The sequence below is a fragment of the Sciurus carolinensis genome, chromosome 2 (genome assembly GCF_902686445.1).
Source record: "Sciurus carolinensis chromosome 2, mSciCar1.2, whole genome shotgun sequence".
NCBI classification, from domain to species: Eukaryota; Metazoa; Chordata; class Mammalia; order Rodentia; family Sciuridae; genus Sciurus; species Sciurus carolinensis.
Genome location: NC_062214.1, coordinates 171,555,262 through 171,577,518, shown reverse-complemented (window position 1 = coordinate 171,577,518; position 22,257 = coordinate 171,555,262). Strand labels below are relative to the sequence as shown.

The 22,257-nt window shown below is 34.2% G+C and overlaps 1 protein-coding gene across 1 annotated transcript in view; it reads right to left on the bottom strand.

The window, feature by feature from the left end:
• Rbm25 (RNA binding motif protein 25) overlaps nucleotides 1-22,257 on the bottom strand; it is a 47,030-nt gene that overhangs the window by 8,414 nt on the left and 16,359 nt on the right. The window contains 15 exon segments of the mRNA XM_053743343.1: nucleotides 1,837-1,987; nucleotides 3,621-3,694; nucleotides 6,150-6,199; nucleotides 6,202-6,238; nucleotides 6,657-6,877; nucleotides 8,502-8,549; nucleotides 8,552-8,638; nucleotides 8,641-8,739; nucleotides 8,742-8,784; nucleotides 12,195-12,239; nucleotides 12,241-12,279; nucleotides 12,510-12,563; nucleotides 13,997-14,075; nucleotides 14,077-14,183; nucleotides 21,304-21,464. Of these exon segments, the coding sequence (XP_053599318.1) occupies nucleotides 1,837-1,987; nucleotides 3,621-3,694; nucleotides 6,150-6,199; nucleotides 6,202-6,238; nucleotides 6,657-6,877; nucleotides 8,502-8,549; nucleotides 8,552-8,638; nucleotides 8,641-8,739; nucleotides 8,742-8,784; nucleotides 12,195-12,239; nucleotides 12,241-12,279; nucleotides 12,510-12,563; nucleotides 13,997-14,075; nucleotides 14,077-14,183; nucleotides 21,304-21,464 (1,295 nt within the window).

Sequence of the window (22,257 nt, the reverse complement as noted above, 5' to 3'; positions counted from 1 at the left end):
GATACTCTAGTTCTTACATGCAAGAATAGGGTCTGTTCCTTCTTTAAATGACATGCTGCTAACAAAAACATCTGTATTTTACAAGAGGTAATTGAACTGATGCATGCCTGTAATACCAGCAATTTTGGAGGTTAAAGCAGGTGGATCACAAGATTGAGGCCAGGGCTGGGGAGATAGCTCAGTCGGTAGAGTGCTTGCCTTGCAAGCACAAGGCCCTGGGTTCGATCCCCAGCACCACCAAAAAAAAAAAAAAAAGATTGAGGCCAGTCACAGAGACTTTCTGAGTCCCTAAGCAATTCAGTGAGATCCCCTCTCAAAAGAGGCTGGGGATTAAGTGGCACCCTGAAATCATTCCCACTACTGGGGGGTGGGGGAGGTTAAAAAAACAAAAAAAAAAAAAGGAAGGAGTGCAATTCAAATCACAAAGTTATTAAATATCTGCAAATTACAGGAAGACACAATTCTAGCCAAGTTTAAAAGAAATGAGTCACCAATGGAAGGACGTGGATAATTTATTATTATAAATTAGTTTGAGCACTATGGCAATCACCATGGAGGTTCCTCAAATGGCCCTGCTATATAACTACTCAGTATTTATCCTAAAGAAATTAACATATTATAGTAATACATACTTACCCATGTTTGTACTACCATAATTTACAACAGTCAAACTATGGAACCACCCTAGGTGTCCATCAATGGATGAATGGATTTTTTAAAATGTGGTATATATAAACAATGGAATTTTATTCAATCATAAAGAAATATGAAATTGACATTTACAAGAAAATGAATGAAACTTGAGGATATTATGCTAATGGAAATAAGCCAAAATTGAAAGGTTTATGGTCATATTTCTCTCATGTGTGGAAGATAGACGGGAAAGAAAAGGGGGGATGGGGAGGGAGAATCTCAAGAAAATCAAAGGGAGATCAGAAGAATAGAGGAAAGGGACAAGAAACAAGAAGATAAAGAAAAGTATAAAAACTAGGGGATGACAATGGCCAAATTACATTGTTATATTGTGTGCTTATACAAATATGTAAAACTCCTACACTATGAACAACTATAAAGCACTAATTTTTAAAAGTGAGGAAGGAAAAAAAGGTCACAAAAAAAAAAAAAAAAGGAATTTGAGTTTTAAGATATTTACAAATGAGGGCTGGGGGTTATGGCTCAGTGGTAGAGTGCTTGCCTAGGACATGTGAGGAACTGGACTCGAATCTCAGCACCATAAATAAATAAATAAATAAATAAATAAATAAATAAATAAATAAATAAATGTCTATCAACCTCTAAAAATAAATAAATAAAAAAAACAGATGTTTACAAGTGAAATGATGTGACATATGCCTATAATCCCAACAACTTAGAAGTCTAAGATTGGAGGAGTCCAAACTCAAGGGCAACATAGTGAGATGATGCCTCAAAATAGAAAATAAAAATGGCTGCAGATGTAGCTCAGTTGTAAGGGCATCCATGGTTCTAGCCCTAATGCCACATTTAAAAAAAGAAAAACATAAATGAGATCATTCGTAATTGTCTGATTTTACTTTTGTAAAATACTGAGAATAAAAATGTGAATGAACTGATCCTGATTTCTGTAATAAAAAGGAAATAAAAAGCAATATAAAATAGTAAGTTCCATAAAGCACAATATGTATTCTGCTTAACCACAAATTGTCTTTTTTTTTTTTTTTTTGGGTGGGGGTTGGGGGGCTGCTGGGGATTGAACCCAGGGCCTTAGCACTCTACCAACTGAGTTATATCCCCAGCCCACAAATTCAGCTTTCAATCATTAAACAAAACTATTAAAGATACTGTAGTATCTCTTACCCTCTGGAGCTCTGCATCCGGATCTGGGTGACCTTCCGCTAAAAGGCGTTGCCTAATTTCCTCCAGCTCTTCCTTTTCTCTCTTTCGATCTCGTTCATCTGCTTCCATTTCCTTTTCTCTATCACGCAACCTTTTCTGAAGAGCACTCCCCCTGCAAAAGTAACAGTTCTCATTTACTACTTAGGTCATTGCCTATTATACCAGATGTATCCAACTGCACTCTGTTCAATAATAAAAACTTTATGCTAATGACTAAAAATTGTCTTAATAATGACCAACATCAATAGAATACCCAAGAGAATGAAATCTATACATGTTAATAATATGTAATAAGTTAATATTGTTTTGTCATTAATTACCATTTTTCATTCTGAAAGTCACTTGAAGTGTCTAAAACAAGGAAAAAAGTAGCTTTCAGAGGGAATGGGGCTTTCATTTCATGCCCATTCCACAGTGAACACTCAATACATAACCTGAATTTTCTCAAATGCCAACCTTATTGGAAAATAATACAAGTAGCACTAAAAATAGTTCCAGAACTGGCAGGTGTAACTCAGTAGTAGAGTATATGCAAGGTCCTAGTCCCTAGTACAATTTTAAAAACAAAGTTTGTATCCTCAATTCATTCTTTTCCTTGAAGAAAAATTTCAGAATGAAGTAATATAGAATCCATTGAAAGGAGAGGTTCCTCATATTTAATAATTCATTATGTTTCAGAATGTATAGTTATGTATTACCATTTTATAATTCTAACATTCAATAATTTTACTTGTTTTGCAGCATTTTCTACAAAGTCAAATCATTGGTACTCCTTCAGTTTAAGTTACTAATTTCACTGTTTAAATATTTTGCCTATAGTGTATTAAACTTAACCGTACATTAAATCCCATTATTATGCCTGCATCATGTCTGACACACTGGAGATAATAAAATGTTAACAAGACAGTGTCCAGATACTCAGGGAACTTACAGTTTGATTGGGAGGTGACAAAATATTTTCACTATAATGCCATAAATGCTAAAAGGTGATATTAGAAGTACCAGGGAACACCGGGCAGCACCTGCTTGTAATCCCAATAGCCTGGGAGACTGAGGCAGAAGGATCTCAAATTCAAAGCCAGCCTCGGCAAAAGCAAGGCACTAAGCAACTCTACATAAAATACAGAAGAGGGTTGGGGATGTGGCTCAGTGGTTGAGTGCCCCTCAGTTCAATTCCTGATACTCAAAAGGGAAATACCAGGAAACAGGAATAAATTAAAATTTTTACTTCACAGTTATGAATCACTCACTATAGGGATGAAGTAGAAAAGCGGGAGATCAGAATGATATATACCATTCTTGATTTCCTTGAAGACAACACTTTCTAGAAAACCCAAATTAGCCATAAGGATACGTTATAACTTGCTATAAAAATTGGACCTATTAAAGCACATGAAGGAAGGAAAAAAGTATTCTTTGGAATACTATCATACATTTCCCCACTCCGAGAGATACAATGAATTGTGTATTATTTTCTAATACCTTACTCCTTACACTCCCTTCTCCCATTCCCTCCAGTTTCCACAAAACAGAAGGATGAAGATTTTGAGCTTTCTTATTCCACTTAGGAAACTTACACTCTCAGGTAGACAAGGGAATACACAAGTAAGCCAGGAATGTGGCTCAATGGTAGAGCACTCACCTAGCAAGGGCAAGGCCTTGGGTTCAATCCTGGGCACCCTAAAAACAACACTACCAACAACAAAACAACCTGAAGTATGAATTCATAAAGCAAAACTTCTTACCTGTAATATTTAGGATCATCTCTATCATCATCATAGTCTTCTAAGAATTCTTTAGGTCGTTTAGCCTCTTTAGCCTTTGCAGAAATGAAAAACAAAGTGTACAGGTAGCCTATAAGTCATTCACATTATCCACTTGCCTTTTCTTGGAATACATTTTTATCTTATCCCCACTACTTTTATAATTCTTACGTACTTCGTGTATTAAGTGTAAATCACATTTCTTCTTTTATCTATAAAACAACTCAGCTTTACAATTTATCTATGAAACAAAAACTGAAAACAACACATAGTATGTAACAAATAATATCTTCTGTGAATATAATCTTCAATGTTAAAAGTAATTATTCACCAATGAAACCTGGGCACACTAGGAAATAGAAGTTATCAAATTTATTAATCAGAAAAATGCTTTAAATTTAAATTTATTTTGTCCATAGATGATGCTGTTTGTAATGAAAATCAAGATTTAAATTTCATGTTCACGCAACTTATGCCTACCTAACCCAAAACTAAATTTTCCCACCCTACATATGAATACACAACCACTATAATTCCACATCACATTCAACCACAAGACTGGGATCCTAGTTAGAATAAATTATATTCCATTTATGTATAATGTCAAAATACTTTCTACTGTCATGTATATCTATTAAGAACAAATTATTAAAAATGAGATTATACTCAAAAAAACCTTCCCAACTAACTTTAAACTGATAGAACCATGACATTACATGAAATCACTTATTTTTGGAATTTCCAGTTTAAGCACTATTATAACAATCACCTCTAGTTATTTAAAATATACTTTTTCTCCATATTTCTATTATCTATAGTAACGATTAAATCAACAACTCTTATATCTATATACAAGCAGACAATGGTTTCTGACACATTTCATGTAGTCCAAATTTATCTCTCTTTAAAGATTCCACAATATAATCATATGTACATGAAAAGCCCTCCTTGCAGGAAGAATTAGTATTCTGTGCTTCCAAAACACTGTGAAGGTATCTTTAACACACCTCAAACATGCCCCTTACAATAGTTTCCTTATACATTAATGCTACTAATTTCAAAATTAGGATCATTAATAATTCCTACATGACACTACATAGAAACAAGGTGGAATACACTCAAATTTGTCAAATGAACCAAAGGAGCAAGTCTGCTGGCAATAGCAATTGACAGTATTTACATCTATCTTTAATTACTACAGAATGGGTACACAGGAAGGCTCATCAGGTAATACCAAAATATAAACACAGTTTACTACTCATGAGAAGATGGGGGGAAACCTATTACAAGAATGTGAGAAAGTAAATGCTTGTGTAACTGGATTTTCTTAATGCTCATAAATAAAAATAACTCACAGGAAATGTTTTGTCTAGCAAGGTTTTAGATTAGCCTATAAGAAGCAGAATCATTACAAATTTATTCTACAATGCTTCTGATTAGATTTCTTCACCTAATTAATTCTCTCATATATTACTCTTCCTAGTTTCTAATCTAAGAATGAAAAAGAAACTCCAAAATGGGAGTTTTAATTCCTTTTGTTGCAGTACTAGGAACCGAATCCAGGGACACACAACCAATGCCCTCGATTCCCAGTCTTTTAATTTTTAACCTAATTTTTAAAAATTAAAATGAGTAAGTCTGACATTGGATCTAACATCTGGAAAAGCCAGAATAACTATGTACTTGCTGCATGCACCCTTTAATATTACTTACAAAAACTCCCTCTGTTTCATGTGCAAAAGCTATTTGGAGAAGATTCCTAACTTCAGTGAAGTTTTGGATGAATAATCTCCAAACTGGAGATAAAGAAAATTCCATATTCTGGCAAAGACAGAACACATGGAACATACCACAAAAGCAAATACTATGATACAATAATCTTTTCATCAGTTTACTTAATAACTATGTCAATTGTGTAGTTTGCAAATGGCAAAATTCATTTTATGGTCATGTTGTTAAAGAACAATATGTAGTCATAAGGAAAAACTGTTATCAGTTAGCATATCATAACTGCTATGATATACAAAAACAATACTTGAATTTATTAAAACGATTCTTTTCACCAAATTATTTGCTTTATCCAAATGCAATATGCCAACTCAACAATTTTGTGGATTAACACCAAAAAAAGTTCACACATTATATTATGATAGATTTACTTAAATATCATGCAGATACAATTTTATGGGCAGCAAAAATTAAAAAAAAAAAAAAAAAGATCTGTGTAGTCAAAATGTCTCAAGGTTGCTTAAAATACACAAAAATTATAAACTATGAAGTTTATACATTTCAATTATAAAATTACTTCTAGTTAACAATAAGAATTAATCTGGTTTTTATCTAACACTAACTTTTTAATGTTTTGTATTTTTCAACAACTTTATTTTATTTATTTTTATATGGTGCTGAGGATTGAACCCAGTGCCTTGCAACGTGCTAGGCAAGTGCTCTACCACCCAGCTACAATTGCAACCCAAAAATCACTTATTTTTAACCTAGATAGAATCTTACCATTTCTCTTCTTCTTTCTTCTTCTCTTTCAGCCTCTTTCTCATATTCCGGGTTTTCTTCCGTTCTCTGATTTCCCAATTCTTAAGACGCTAAAAAAGAAATTTTCAAACCTTAAACACTTAGACAAAGGATTCCACAATGACAAGCATACAAAATGTAACACACTTAAAAAATTAAAACACAAGTTATGAGTAAAAATGCATTAAACTTGCAGAAATGATTTTAAAGGATTGTGTATATGCGTGCATATGTGAGCATGATAGTGCACACTTTTAATCCCAGATACTCAGGAACCTAAGGCAGGATAACTACCAGTTCAAGAATAGCCTGGGCAAGAACCTATCTCAAAATAAAATTTCTTAATAAGCACTGGAGATGTTGCTCAGTGGTATAGCACTCGCCTAGCTACATGAAGCCTCTTTGACCCCCAGTAACCAACCACACACACAAACACACACACACACACACACACACACACACAGGAATTAAAGCATTTCCTTAATTTACCTCTTGATAAGCAGCTTCTTTCTCTCTGAGTTTTCTTTCAAGTTTTCTTCGTTCATAAGCATCTTCCTCATCCTCTTCTCGGTCTCGTTTCTTGTCTTTCTCTCTTTCCCGCTCCCGTTCCCTTTCTCGTTCTCTCTCGCGCTCCCGTTCTCTCTCTCTCTCTCGTTCTCGCTCTCTCTCTCTTTCCCGCTCTCGTTCCCTTTCACGATCTCTGCTCTTTTCTCTATATAAATGAAAGATTTTTTTGAAAAATCTGTCAGTCTAACTTAGTTTTCTTTTAAGGATTAAGAACAACATATATTATAAACCAACATACAAACTCTCCAGTCAGAATTTAGTATTTGATTTCTACAGAATTTTGAACTTCTCTATACTCACAGGAAAGACACATACTAGACACTATGGGTGTATTACTGTGGTACAAGAAAAAGAATGAAAAAAAGGGGCGGGGGAAGCAGGACAGAGAGCCATAGACAAATTCCAGCCCCAATTTCTGAATTGCATTTTACAATGAAAGTTAATGCTTATTTGTATGTCAAAAAACAAATACATAAAACCTAGATAAGAAAACACAGGAGACTAGGGCTGGGGTTGTGGCTCAGAGACAGCTGCTTCCCTAGCACATGTAAGGCACTGGGTTCGATCTTTAGCATCACATAAAAATAAATTAAAGGTATTCTCTCCATCTAAAACTACAAAAATTAAAAAATAAAGAAACTCAGGAGACTGAAAAATGACTAATTATGGCACATCATAGTATATAAAAGAAAAAAAAAACATTGTTCAATCCAAACACATGGACTAATGAACATATTAAAAAGTTAATTTACTCTAAACTACTGCTCAAGTAATATGGTACTAACAAACATGAAGAGAATTTTGCCACACTGCATAGATAAAAAAACATAAACACTGACATGCATTTAGCTGTAGCTCAGTGTTACAGCGCTTTGCACAGCATGTGTGAGGCACTGGGTTCGATTTTCAGCACTGTATATAAACAAATAAAATAAAGGTTCATTGACAATTATTAAAAAAATTAATAATAATCCTACATGACAAAAATAACACATAGAATATGATGCCAGTAATAAAATTATATCTATCTACCTATCTGCCACAATTTTTTTTTAAAAATCCTTTGACAGCTACATTGGAAAAGAAAAGGAGGAAATTTAATATCAACTACAGATTGTGAGGACATGGTGAAACAACCAAAGTGTACCTCTTTCTATCTACAATAAGGTAGAAAACTGACACTTATGTGCATTTCAAAACTAGGGTGAAAAAAGACATGAGCTTTCTCTTCTTCCCTCCTTCTGCTCTCTCCTTGCTTCCTTTGTAAATTTTTGCTCTAATCCCTATGAAGAATGAGATGACTCATCAAATGAATTCGAATTACAAAAAAATTTTAAATGAAAAGCAAATAGCTCCAAAAGGTGGAATTACTAGGAGCCAAAAAGGTAAGCTGTGGCAGTCTAGGGGAATACAAATAAAAACACACACCAGAGCTAAAAGAAGTGATACTACAGCAGACTTTTCATATACAGGACTTCAATAAAGGCCAACTTGAAAAGCTGCTCACCCAAGGAGGTAATAGGAAATTATGTCTGCCCAGAAAAGTGTAAACAGTTGATATATTCTGGATATCTGTAAAAATAGGCTTCATGGAGGAATTAAACACACAGTCGAAATTGTAACTTTCATCAATGTTATCCACGTGTGTAGAAAGCATGCTTCCTGGCTAGGAAAATTCTCTCAATTTATAAAAGCAAATGGTAGTAGGGAGGACTAATGTGTAGTTCCACTAAATCCACCAACAACAATAACTTCTGTAAGCCTTACCTGATCGACTCCGATCCTTATTACGATCTGAGCTCCTTTCCCGATCCGGTCCCGATCTCTCTCTCGATCCCGATCACGATCTCTCTCCTTTGTCCGGTCACGGTCCCTATCCCGTTCTCGTTCCCGCTCCCGTTCTTCTCCTTTTCTCGTTCACGTTCTCTTTCCCTTTCTCGTTCCCGTTCTCGCCTTTCTCGTTACCTTTCACGCTCCCTCTCTCTTTCTCTCCGTTCTTTCTCATTTCCTGTCTTTCTTTTTCCTTTTTGCCTTTCTCTTCTTCCAGTTTCTAGAAACCAATAAAAGTACTTTTAGAGTTAACTCTGCAGCTCCAGTTTTCAGGTTTTTCCCGGCGCAATGCCCATTATTAGGAACACAAACATCAAACCACTGGTACTTTAATATTAAATATCTGTGGTTTTTTACTTGACAAATTAAACTGAAGCAATCACAAGACTACTTTTTCGTGCAAAACCATATTCTCTACACAGACCAGGAATCTCCAATCTTGGATGCTGGAGATTGGTCAAGTGTGGCTGTCCACTCAAAGACTATGTAATACTAAAATGACCATGATGAATGTGGTGGTTCTTCATAATTTCAAGAAATACAATCACTTGACTAAAACTTAATTATAATTATGCCCATTATGAATCTCTGTAAATCAATATAACTACTGATACTAATTAAAATAAAGACTTCCCATTACCTAAAGGTTACTGGTTGAAGATTTTAAAGGGAAGGCAGAGGAGAACCAAGTCACTGTTATGTAACCAATATTCTGCCCTCTGGTTTGCCCACCCTCCAAAAGAAACACACCTTGAATTCAGTCAAGATCAGCCTTCTTATCTATGGAAATCTTTACTCCCACCATTACAAGATGGACAGCCCACCAAATACAAAAACTTTGAAAATCACTCACTCCAAGCAAAAATGTACATTATTGTAATATTTTCACTTAATACATGTAAAGCAATATACTTATGCCATTATGCCTGTAAGACAATAAAAATATATATACAATGATAAATCCATCCTGGAAGGAATGATTGTGTATTAACTTACAGATGTTGTGCTAGGACATGGATCGCCAACACTGGATTAACCTTGCCTACAAGCTATGTTCTGGGAGGAAGAGCAAGTACATGTTCACAAATAAACCAAATAACAAAGTCAGACCAAGTTTTGTACCCTGAATATTACCCGTGTAGCACAAGGTTTCTATATAAACTCAGAATAAAAGAAAAAAAACCCAAACAGGTAAAACAAAACAAACCAAAACACATTTATGCCCTTTGGTTCCATGTTTAGTTTCACACAAATGAATTTAAACTGCAACAATAAAATGTGCATTTTCTTTTCTCAGTCATGTAAAGCATTTAAAACAACTTTAAAAGCAGTCTTACCTGTGAGATACTCTTTTCCTCTTCTCATGGATCAGAGAACTGATAGAGGATTATGAAAGAAAAGCTAATGTATGAGACATCAATATATTCAGCTACCATGCCCGTCTAAATCAAAGCAGAGTGCAGGCACAGCCCAGGACTGAATAATTGAAATTACAAAGGGAAGAGATAAGAAATGGTAGAAAGAAAGACAGAAACTGAAAGCTATTAAAGGGGCAAAAATCTCATTTCTGAAACAGTTCTAATGAAAGATAAAAACTTAAGACTGTAAAAATCAGGCTAGACTACATAAAACTTACCTCAATGTCATACACTTATAAAGAAATTTATTTCTGAGATTGTAGATACTTACAGATTATTTTAGCTGTTCCAATATAATTTCTATTGTACAACTGCTCAATTTGTACTATGGCTCATTCACTATGCTATGTACTCTGTAACATAATTTGTTTCAAAAACTCATTTCAAAAATCTGGTTCTACATTAATGAAAATGAGGGAATCTAGTTCATACTAAATGTTTTGCTAAAAAGTTATTTATATATGCTATATATGTGGTGTAGGTATATGCACATAAGCAGAATAATATAATATATAGCATATATATATGAATATTTTAAAGACGGGAGAAAAAGAAATGAGGTGTGTCTTAAAAAATGTAATAAAGAAAAAGAAAAAAGAGGAAGGACAGATGTTTAAAAATCAAAAATCTTACCTTATTCTCTCTTCAGACGCATCCGTGCTGTAAATGGACGCCCCCTGCCACGCTGATACCCTGACAGTCCGTGGTTATTTAATAAACTCATATCAAAACATGCAAAGGTTCACTGAGCTCATTTCTTGTTACTGGAGTTTCAAATACCCTCTTTAACCATACCACCGCCAATGAGACCTACTTTTGTTTTGTTTGATTTTTTTTAATATTTAAAAACATTTTGGAAATTCAAAACATTCCACCCATTGAAATAATAGTAAGGCAATGAAATGCCTGAAGGTTCTTAAATTCTGAAGCAAATATCTTTTGAATTTTTTTCAAACTTCGTTTCCTCATAATTTACTAATAACACAACAGGTTTGACAAATAAAAACCAAAAAGGGGGTAACCACACACACAACTGTATACCATTTTTAAGCTTACTCAGCCCTGAATTTGAGTATTGAACCTAAACGAAAGTATTCCTATAAAATGAACTCCATAGATCACCATTTGACTCAAATTTTGGGAGAATTACATTTGTGCTTTCAGACACATTAAATGCCTGAAAAAGCACTGTGTAGGTGGGCTATGGCTGGGCTTCTGGACATTAAGTGTTCAGCAACACTGATTCATTGGCATTGTCAACTTGGATATGGAAAGCAATGAGAAAAAAAAATCAAATTGAACTGAACAAAATGAACACTTAACATTCACTGAGTTAAAGATCTCTCAGACTATGAGGCAAGAACCAGTAACGTCCTATTACCACTACCTTCAAAATACATTTCATGCAGTTATGCATTCACATCCATAAGCATCACCTTAACACCAGCGAACAGTCCAGATGCACTGTCATTGAGAGAAGCTTAGATAGGCAAAACTCGTGAGTGGATTTACTAGACACAAATACCCATTCCAAGCCAGTTACCCCTTTGCATATTTTTCTGAGGGGGCATCCATAAATATAATAAAAAACAGAAGCTCATACTACATCCTATCCTTGTTACTTTCCAAGCTGAGAGTTTCATCTTGCATTAGTCACCTATGATCTCTATCATAATGGTGGGGGTCAATGATAGATTAGCTTTATGGGAATTTACAGTTCTTCCGGCATCTTAAAATTTGGTAAGTCTGGTAACCAACTGACCTACTTTTAAAAATCTCCCCCACTCAACTAAACGCTATACAAAGATAAACCTTAAATTTAATCTCAGCCCTAAGAAAAAGGTTTCCTAAGATTAAGTTAAAAATGTCCCCAGAAATATACTACCTATATGTATCCTTGACTATATGTCCCCTTGACTCTAGTTTAAAATCTGACCTTGATGTTCATGTTAATCTAAAAATTAACTTTATTCATATTAAAGTGAAATGACTGCAGAGTAGTCACGTAAATGAAAAAACTAAGCCACAGTATGTCAAGGACCACTTTAATATGGTACTAGTCTTCTGTTTCTTGTTTTTACCTAACTATCAATTAAACCTATAAAAAGCATTTAAAATATATTCTAATGTAAGGTTGATTTTCCTTGTCTGTTTGCTTTGGATTCTGTAAAAAGTCTAGATTGGTATCAAGTGAAAAAAACAAGAATACTACCTTGTGTGTGTCTCTGAATTTGCTGATCTCTCGCGATATCAGGTCCTCTTTTGTCTTCTTCCATTTCAATAGCATTTATATCCTCCTAAAAGACAAGAGGAACAGAAGGTAATGAATAAAGATCAATCCACATCAACAAAAAAAGTTAAGGTAGACATTATGTATAAGCCTTAACAAAATATGTCTAAATGAACAAAAATACCCAATGTAACAAATCTAACATTATAAAGTTAAATAATGAAAATATCAGACAGGAATCACTCAGGCAATTAGCAAGAAACACCAGTATTGTCAAATTCTAAGATTTAAACGAACCTTGGTGATGAGTGGATAAGGGATCAGTGGGGCCACCGGAAATCTGCGGAAAATCTGCGGAAAAAACCCACAAAGATTTTTAAAAAGTGTTCACTATACTGTGCAACTGAATGCCCGATACATTTAGACAAATAATACAGTACTTTTGATATTTTCTTCATTTCATTTCACTTCATAGTAAAAAAAAAAATTTCATTCTCTTTTCAATCCCTATCACTCACCACCTCTTCTCCCTCCAACAACCACAACTATTTAACCAGGTTTATAAATTGGGTGTGGTGCTGCACACCTACAATTCCAGCTACTTGGAGGCTAAGGAGGAAGGATCTCAAGTTTAAGGGTAGCCTGGACAATTTAATAACTGTCTCAAAATAAAAAATGAAAACGGCTGGGGATATATTAGTGGTACAGTAACAGGTTCTATCCACAGTACCAAAAAAGAAAGAAAGAAAGAAGAGAAAAGAGAAAAAAAAAAAAAGAGGGTATCATAGTAGCAGAGCTTCCTCTCTGATCTCCTGTAAGGTATAAGGAACACTACAGTACAGGAAACAATCATACAATGAAAATTTCCTATAAATCCTGCCTTTAGGCAAGATTCTGTCCTCCCAACCCATACCAAATTTGTCCTTTCCATTAATCAAGGAAGAAGAAAACATTCTATAGACTCAAACCATCGTAAATACCTAATTAATTCTACCATTACCATTCCAATAAACTGTATCTCAACTGGACATGTTTAATGAACAAACGAAAATATGCTGAGTAATAAACACATATCTGGCCAAGAAGAAAAGTGAAGATAGGCCAGTGTCTTACATAAGCAATTCCAAGACACAGGAGGCTGAGCCAGGAGGACAGCAAGTTTGAGGCCAGCCTCAGCAATTTAGGGAGGCCTAAGCAACTTAGCAAGATCCTGTCTCAAAATAAAAATGAAACAATCCAGGCACAGTGGCACATAGCTATAATCCAGCGATACAGAAGGCTGAGGCAGGAGGATCACAAGTTCAAAGACAGCTTCCACAATTTAGTCAGGCCCTAAGCAACTCGGTGAGACCCTGTCTCTAAGTAGAATACAAAAAAAGGGTTGGGGGTGTGGGTCACTGATTGAGTGCCCCTGGGTTTAATCCACTATACCCAAAAAAAAAAAAAAAAAAAAAAGTGAAGATGGTCAAAGAAAGCATTGAAATCCGAAATAACATAAACTGAAAACATTCCTTGATAACTGATCATAGTACATACCTTTTATACTACTTTTCATGGTATATACAATCCATGCATATAAAATACTTCTAATAGTTTTAAAGAACACTATCCATAATTTCTCTAAGTTTACTCAAAAGAAATTAATATGAGCAAGTCACACATGTTCTTTTAACCTGGAGATTGCTATAAATCCTATTCTATTTGCCCTCAAAAGTTAAAATGCCATGTATAAGAGCAACACCATAAAAACAAATTATAGGAATGACTACACATTGTCTGGACACATACGTCCTCCTTCTTTCCTTCTTCTTCTTCCTTGGGTGAGAGTCAGACTCCTGTGATGGGGCATTTAGCTCACTGGATATTCACGTATTAAACTTCAATGGCCCCTTTAATCATCTGATCTCTTCTCTTTGTTTCTTCATCTAAGGCTTCTTCATCATCATTAGTGACAGTTTCAGGTCTGGCATTCTTGAGAAACAAGAAAAATTCGTATGAAAAGTCAAACAAAAAATGATAATCATCCTGAGTGTTAACAAGTATGTTTTCTCCAAAACACCTCCACAGTCCTATTAAACATAAGAGTTGGATTTACTGGTAGCTACACATGTCAAATAAGAAAAAGCATGAAAAGTTAAACAAAAAACACCGAATAGCAATATACACCAAAATGAATGCAACAGAGAAGCTAGAGGCTAAATGATGACTTCTTCTCCTATTCTTCTATAATGTTTGTAATGCAAAAATTCCACTTATAATAACCATTTACACTAAGGAATCAAGTTTACAAACTGAGCTTTCGTCCATGACTTGCAGATGCAATGTTATAAAAGTAAGAATTCATGTAATGTTTCTCACAAGTAATTTAACTGATTATTTCTTACACTATTTCATAATTATTTAAGAGAAAAGTTCTGATTGTTATCTCTGTCTCTGGGAAAAAAATTTACTGCCTTCTAATATACTATTTTTCTTAGTATATCTTTGTATTAAGTTCCCTGGTTATGGACCTACAGTTAAAACCTCAATTTACAGGCTGATCTCAAAACTTTGGATAATTTCCAGGTACTCTCTTCTCAACTCAAAACTTGTAAAGGGGTAAAAGTATTAAAAAGCAGCAAGGCAAACATAAAAGAGTTTATGTACAAAACTTTTCTTATAATTAAAACATATATCCTTATTATTTATCAATTTACTTGGTGAATATATACCATGCAATCTTCACATACATACCAGAATCATGCTCTTTTGCTTTTCATCATAATACATACAATTCTACTGAAGGTGAGTTTCCCACCTTATGGTTATATAACAGTATAACCCAGCAGCGAATTCATAACTCCACCACTGTTTCCAATAGACATATTCAAAAGCATTTATTTCTTATATCAGTTGGTCAAACCAAATTCTCATTCAGAGCATAGTGTGTAAAAGACAAACATGGCAAAAATTCGAGAATTAAAAATAATTTTACCCTCACATATCTACAACTATAGATTAAGAACTGGTTTGTAAAACAGACATCTTCAATACAACCTATTATGTGGTATAATAAAATTACCCACTGTAAGCTTCTTACTTTCTCAAACCTGCCTCTTCATCCATTAATCTTGTAGCCCACTTTCTACTTGGCATCTTTGATAAAGATGCTTTACATACACCTGCAAATTAAACTATTAAAATTTACCAACGATAAAGTAAACTGAAATTGTGGAAATATGTTCCTTTATTTTTAATCAATTATATATAACAAAAAGGTCTTTAACTTATACACTTGTCACTAAAAACCAGTTCTTGCCCTGTTTCTCCCATGGTTATGAAAATAAATCCACCCCAATGAAGTGGCACTGAAACCTTTTCTTGAGACAACACATGGCCATTTCTATGCAACTCTTTGCTTTTCAGACCTGATTTCTCCATTATCAAAATATACTCAGTTAGAAAGCACCCCATATACTGTTAGCATATTCTCTACATTCTGGTTTTTTTGAGTAGTCTGCACACCTTTTTAAGTACAGGAATAAAAAAGGCATTACAAATCAAAAGCCCTGCTCATACAAAAATTTTTAGTCCATATACTGAGTATCACCCCCACTGTTAAACAAAACTCAAATATTTGGTTATTTTACCCAAATTATGAAACAGTCATTTGGAATACACTAATTCATTCAACACTCAAATGGCTAATCATTCCTCAATCAATTCATTTATGACAGGTTATTAGTCCAAATCTCTAAACTAATTGTTAATGTGAGAAAAACAAAAATAATCTAACACAAAAAAGTGGAAGGTATTTTTTGGTTGGAGACCATTCAATAGACTGGCAAGTTTCATCTACAGTCCTACCTGTGCCACCTCAATCATAAATGGTTTCCTGATTCCCACTTTCTTCTTCTACTTCACCAATTAGAAATGCATACAGGTAAAATAAAAGGGAGCAAATGGAGCAAGGTGGCACATATCTGTAATCCCAGTAACTATGGAGGTTGAGGTAGGAGGATTATAAATGAGGTCAGCCCCAGCAACTTAGACATTGTCTCAAAGTAAAATATAAAAAGACTATACTCCAGAGATTCAGAATGCTAAGGTAGGAGATTACCAAATTCAAGTGCAGCTTCAGCAACTTAACAAGGTCAAGACCCTATTTCAAAATTTTAAAAAGCTGGAGATATATATAACAGTGTGAAAGTACCTTTGGATTCAATCCCCAGTACCAAAACAAACAAATAAATCAACAAATCAAAGACTGGGGATGTTGAAGACATAGCTCAAAGGTAAAGTGCCCCTGAGTTCAAATCTCCAAAATCAAAAAAATACAAAAAAGACTGGGGAGCAAAGAAGAGAACAGTTTAACAGTAGAAAAGATTTACAGATACTAACTGATTATCTGGGATGTTTACATGGCCCACCTTTTTGACATTTTAAGAGATATGAAAGTGTCAAATAGCTCTTCAAGGCTCACTCTTATGACACTGACTTCTATTATCTGAAATAAGAACATCTCTGCAAACTTAGTCAAATGCGCAGTTCTGCAAAAGATACGAAGATGTTCTAGAGCACCTTTCAAACAACTGCCAGAGTTCACGGGAGGGGCGGGTGGTTTACTGGGGATTTAACTGCAGGGTGTTTGACCGCTGAGTCACATTCCCCAGTCTTATCTTTATTTTATTTACAGACAGGGTCTCACTGAGTTGCTTAGGGCCTCACTTTTGCTGAGATTGTGTAGTTAACAACCACAATTTGTCACTATTAAACAGATATACCTACTACTATGCTTTTATTGTTAGATATCCAAAAAGAAACAGGATATGGACGAAAAAGAACAGCATGGTTAGCTCAAATTACCACTTTTACTAAAGGTCAATAAGAAATTGAAAGGAAAGTGAGGCAGAGGGGTACATGCCTGTTATCCCAACCGTGGTAGCAGTCTGGGTAACATAGCAAGACTCAAAAAACAAATAAGAGCTAGGGATGTAGGTCAGTGATAAAGTGCCTCTGAGCTCCAAATTAACACACACAAACATACATAGGTAACTTGGAAAGGAGGAAAAGACAATGCATCTACAAATCGAAACGAAAATTTTCAAATTGTATGACAAGACATCTTACACCAGTACATTAAAATTCCAGGTCAGAAAAAATATCTTGCTCTTCCAAACTCGTAATTATTTTTAGTTCATGAAAACTATAGAACTAGGCTGCGGATGCGGCTCAATGGAATGGTACTTGACTAGCATGTGCAAGGCACTTGGTTAAATATGCATAGGGAGAACTATGTAACTAATTGTTTTCTCTCTTCTGCCACAGATTTTCTGATGAAAAATCCTGAATGAAGTAACACAAGGTTCTCAATGTCTCATTCTCCTATCATCTAAGTGACTGCAATCCAAATCTCTTTGAATAATCAACAATAAAGGAGAAAGAACAAGCAGTCACCCATATTTTGTCTTGACACTCATGGCAAATCTGTAGTCTACTCCACTATAAAGTTATATTAGGATATTTGAAAAACTATTTATATTATACAGAATTGTTCAACATTTTTTTGACAACATCCTATATTGTTGAGTAAAATGATACTCCAGGAAAAAATATCATTTGTCCTGTTATTTCAAGTAGTCCAGGGCAATATGCGATCTACATTCAGGGTTGGGAATGTGGCTCAATGGTAGAGCACTTGCCTAGTATGTGAGGCACTGGGTTCAATTCTCAGCACCACATATAAAAATATAAAATAAAGGTATTGTGTCCATCTACATCAACAACAAAAAAAGTTTTAAAAAGTACACATTTAATGGTTGGAAAAATAAAATGCATAAACGACATCTGTGTTTTATTTCAATATCATCTGGAAAAAAAATGTACTTTGTAGTTTTTTGTTTTTTTTTTTATTTGCAAGGGAAAGGGGATATGAGATTAAACCTGGTGCACACCACTGAACTGTATCACCTGTCCCTTTTTTATTTAGATATTTTTTTTAGTTATCAATAGACCTTTATTTTTATTTATTTATTTATTTGTAATGTGGTGCTGAGAATCAAACCCAGTGCCTCATACATGCGAGGCAAGTCCTCTTCCATGGAGTAACACCACCAGCCCTCACCTGTCCTTTTCTACTTTTTATTTTCAGACAGGATCTTACTAAGTTGCTGAAGTTGGTCTCAAACTTGCCATCCCTGTCTCACCTTCCCAAGTCTTTGGGTTACAGGCATGAGTCACCACACCCGGCTTGTTCTTGCTATTTTATTGAAGGTGACTTCAATTCCATTCTTGAAGAAAAATATAAACATATTTCAAGTGTCAACACTTTGGCTAATGGTGATTACCAAAAAGTTACATAACTCTGCATTCCTTATTTATCTATATAATAAATGACTTCATTTTCAAAAGTTTTCAGCATACCATTTTCAAATACTACAAACTGAAGCACCTCACAAATCATGATTAGTCAATAAAACTGAGTTTTGGGACTGGGGTTGTAGCTTAGTGGTAGAGCACTTGCCTAGCATGTGAGAGGCACTGGGTTTGATACTCAGCACCACATATAAATAAATGAATAAAATAAAGGTATATCAATATCTAAAAAACCATTTTTAAGGAACTAGAAAAAACTCAAGACATTAAATTCCTACTCTTTTTAAGGAAGAATTCAGTTATCAGAGTAAGGAAAAATCTGAGGATTGTTGCAGATAACTGTTTAAGGCTTTAGTGACATGACAGGCAATACTGCGGATATGAGATATAATTTATTTTAAAGAAACTGTACTTCATTATTTATTTATAAAGCTAAATGAGGACAGTATAACTATCAGGTGGGTAATATAACTGCAACTGTTATTCAATAAAGATTCATCCCACTCTATGAGAGTTAACTTATTGCCCTTTTTTATTTAAAATCAGATGTGAGGAGGGAAAGGATATAAGAATAAGACAGTACTATGGGCTATGTGAAACAGAGCTATACAACACATACTATAAAGAAGACTGATATACAACAGTAAAAGCTACTTTATATGGAAAAAGAGAACTTAATTCTTCCTGAAACTAAGGTAGATGAAATCTATATGAATCAAGAGTCATGTTAACTCAGAGTGCTTCAACTTGTAGTATTTGAAAACAGGCAACACAAAACTGAGAAGTTACGGATGGGTTTCATACAATAAGCAACAGTTTGAAATAACTATATATTAGAAATTAAGTCCAGTGCCAGGCACAGCAGTTTATGCCTGTAATCCCAGCAATTTGGGAGGTGGAGATAGGAGGATCTCAAGTTGAGGCCAGACTCAGCAACAAAGTGAGACCATCAGCAATTTAGCAAATCTTGTTTCAATATTAACAATTGTAAATAAATGAAATAAAATAAAAAGAACAGGGGTATAGCTTCGTGGTAAAGCATTCCTGGGTTTAATCTTCATGCCAAAAGGAAGGAAAGAAAGAAAGAAAGGCTATATTAGAACAGGTGAAACTAAATGCACAGAAATCAGTGAATGTATTGATAAAAGTCCAAGATAAGACAAGGCTAACCAGGATTACGATTAAGTGGAAAAAAAGTTGTTTATAAAACATTAGTTAGATAAAATAAATAAATAAATAAAAATAAAACATTAGTTAGAATGCAATCTACTTTTTATGACAGAAAAACACAAAAGTCACATATACCAATTAAAACCATATTCATTCACACACAAGAAAATGTCTGGAAAAACATATAAACAAAATGTTTACAGTAGTTACTTATAATGAAGGGAATGGGTGGTACTGAATTTGTGTTTTATAATTTGCTTCGCTTTTTCATTTTTTTTTCCTTTTTTTAAAAAATTCATCCCATGAAAGAATGTTTAAAAAAAAAAAAACATGGCTGGGGTTACCTCTACTCAGAGGTAGAGCATTTGCCTAAAATGTGTGAAGCATGGGGTTTAATTATCAGCACCAAATATAAATAAATAAATAAAGGTCCACTGACAACTAAATAAAAGAACATATAATGTTTTTAAGATGGAAAGGTCCATTAACAACTTAAATAATTTTTTTAAAAAATGGAGAGAAAACAAGAAGGATTTCCATCTTGAAAGGTAATGATAGTTTTGAGATCAAAGGATTATTTGAATTCTTTATTTGTTGAAAGGAATATAATAGCAGATCTTTTTTTCTTTAAATACTGTTATAGTTGTCAATGGATCTTTATTTTACTTAGTTATATGCAGTGCTGAGAATCAAACCCAGTGCCTCACACATGCTAGGCAAGCGAAAAGGGCTAGGTTGTGGCTCAGTGGTAGAGCACTTGCCTAGCATGTGTGACGCACTGGGTTCGATTCTCAGCACCACATAAAATAAATAAAGAGAGGTTCATCAACAACTAATAAAAGTATTTAAATTTTTTTTTTAAAAATCAGTTCAGCCCAATGTGTCAAAAAGGAACTAGGAAGGGATAAAGAGGTACTATGTATTCAAGTTTAAGATATGTTTTGCTTTACTAAGCAGAAGTAATAATACATAAAACAACATCTAAAAATTTACTTGAGCTTAATATCACCTGAATAAAGAAACCCAACTAGGTAATAAAACTTGTTTTCATATATTTTAGAATTTGTATATTTCTAAAATAGAGGGCAACTAATAAAAATTATGCAAGCTGATGGGTTCAGGGGATAGCTCAGTTGGTAGAGTCCTTCCTTGCAAGCACAGGGCCCTGGGTTCGATCCCTAGCACCGGAAAAAAAGGAAGAAAAAAAAAAAAAAAAACACTTATGCAAGCTGAAATACATTTTATACTTACTTACAAAGCTGTCTAATGAATTCTCTGTTAGGGAATAGTCTGTACCAGTGTTTTCTCTGGCAAATTAAACTTGCCCCCTCCCTTACTACCTTCATCCCAACCTGGAATAAGCAAACCAACATCCATCCACTCACTGTGGGTAGATAAAAGAAATAAAATAACAACAAACTATAAAAATTTCTCTTGCATTTAAGCCAGAAAAACACACAATGACAATAATCTTGTGAATCCATATATCAGATTCCTTTAAAATGGTAAGTATTCACAATGAAATAGCACAGCTGGCCTAGAAATGTTTATAATGTAGAAAACATACCCCATTAGAAGCTTTCTTCTTTGCTTTCCATTCATCCAGTTGTGCTTTTGTCTTTGCATCAACTTTAACAAGTAGCTTCTTCTCTCCAATCTGCAGGTCATGCAATAATCTGAGTGCACGGAGAGTAGACTCTGGCTCCTTATACTCACAGAATCCAAAAGCTAGCGATAGGTATAAAGAGTTAATGATATATCAATCATTATGAAAAACAAAATTTCGTGAAGAATGAAAAGCATTAGAGATCAAATGTTACAATATAAGGATGAATTAAATTCATCACTCCACCTCTGTCCTTCAATTCCCTTTCATAACCATTTTGGTTTTAGCATCCTCAAACACCAACAGAAAATAGGAGAGGGGGAAAAAAAAACCAGGAGAAACTAAGAAAAACTCAAATTAGGCAAAACAGTACTTATTGGCTGCTGTGATAAAATATTTAGCAAAGTCAGTGAATTTCAAAATTAAACTGATTATTAACTATTTCATTAATCATTCATCCAGACATCCTAATGGCAACAAATAAGCAATAACAAACTGCTTGAACCTAAGCAAAGTACTTTTCAATTCTGACAGGTTAAAATTACAAAAGTACTGAACTTTTATGTTCGTTATTTGTTTTTAACATATCTATTTCATTCTATAGGCAATATCTCTATCAATGTCTTTAAATAAAGATGTTAAAACAAACCAGGCAGGGCTGGGGTTATGGCTCAGTGGTAATGTGCTTGCGGGGCATGGGTGAGGCACTGGGTTCGAACCTCGGCATGACATAAAAATAAATAAATAAAATAAAGGCATTGTGTCTATCTACAACTTAAAAATAATTTTTTAAATAAAACAAATCAGGCAACCCAAAACAGAAAACAAATTATTCTAAATACGTATACAAATAATGCCCTAACTACAAAACAGGAACTACTCTCAATGATATTAAAGCACCAAATTTAGTCATAC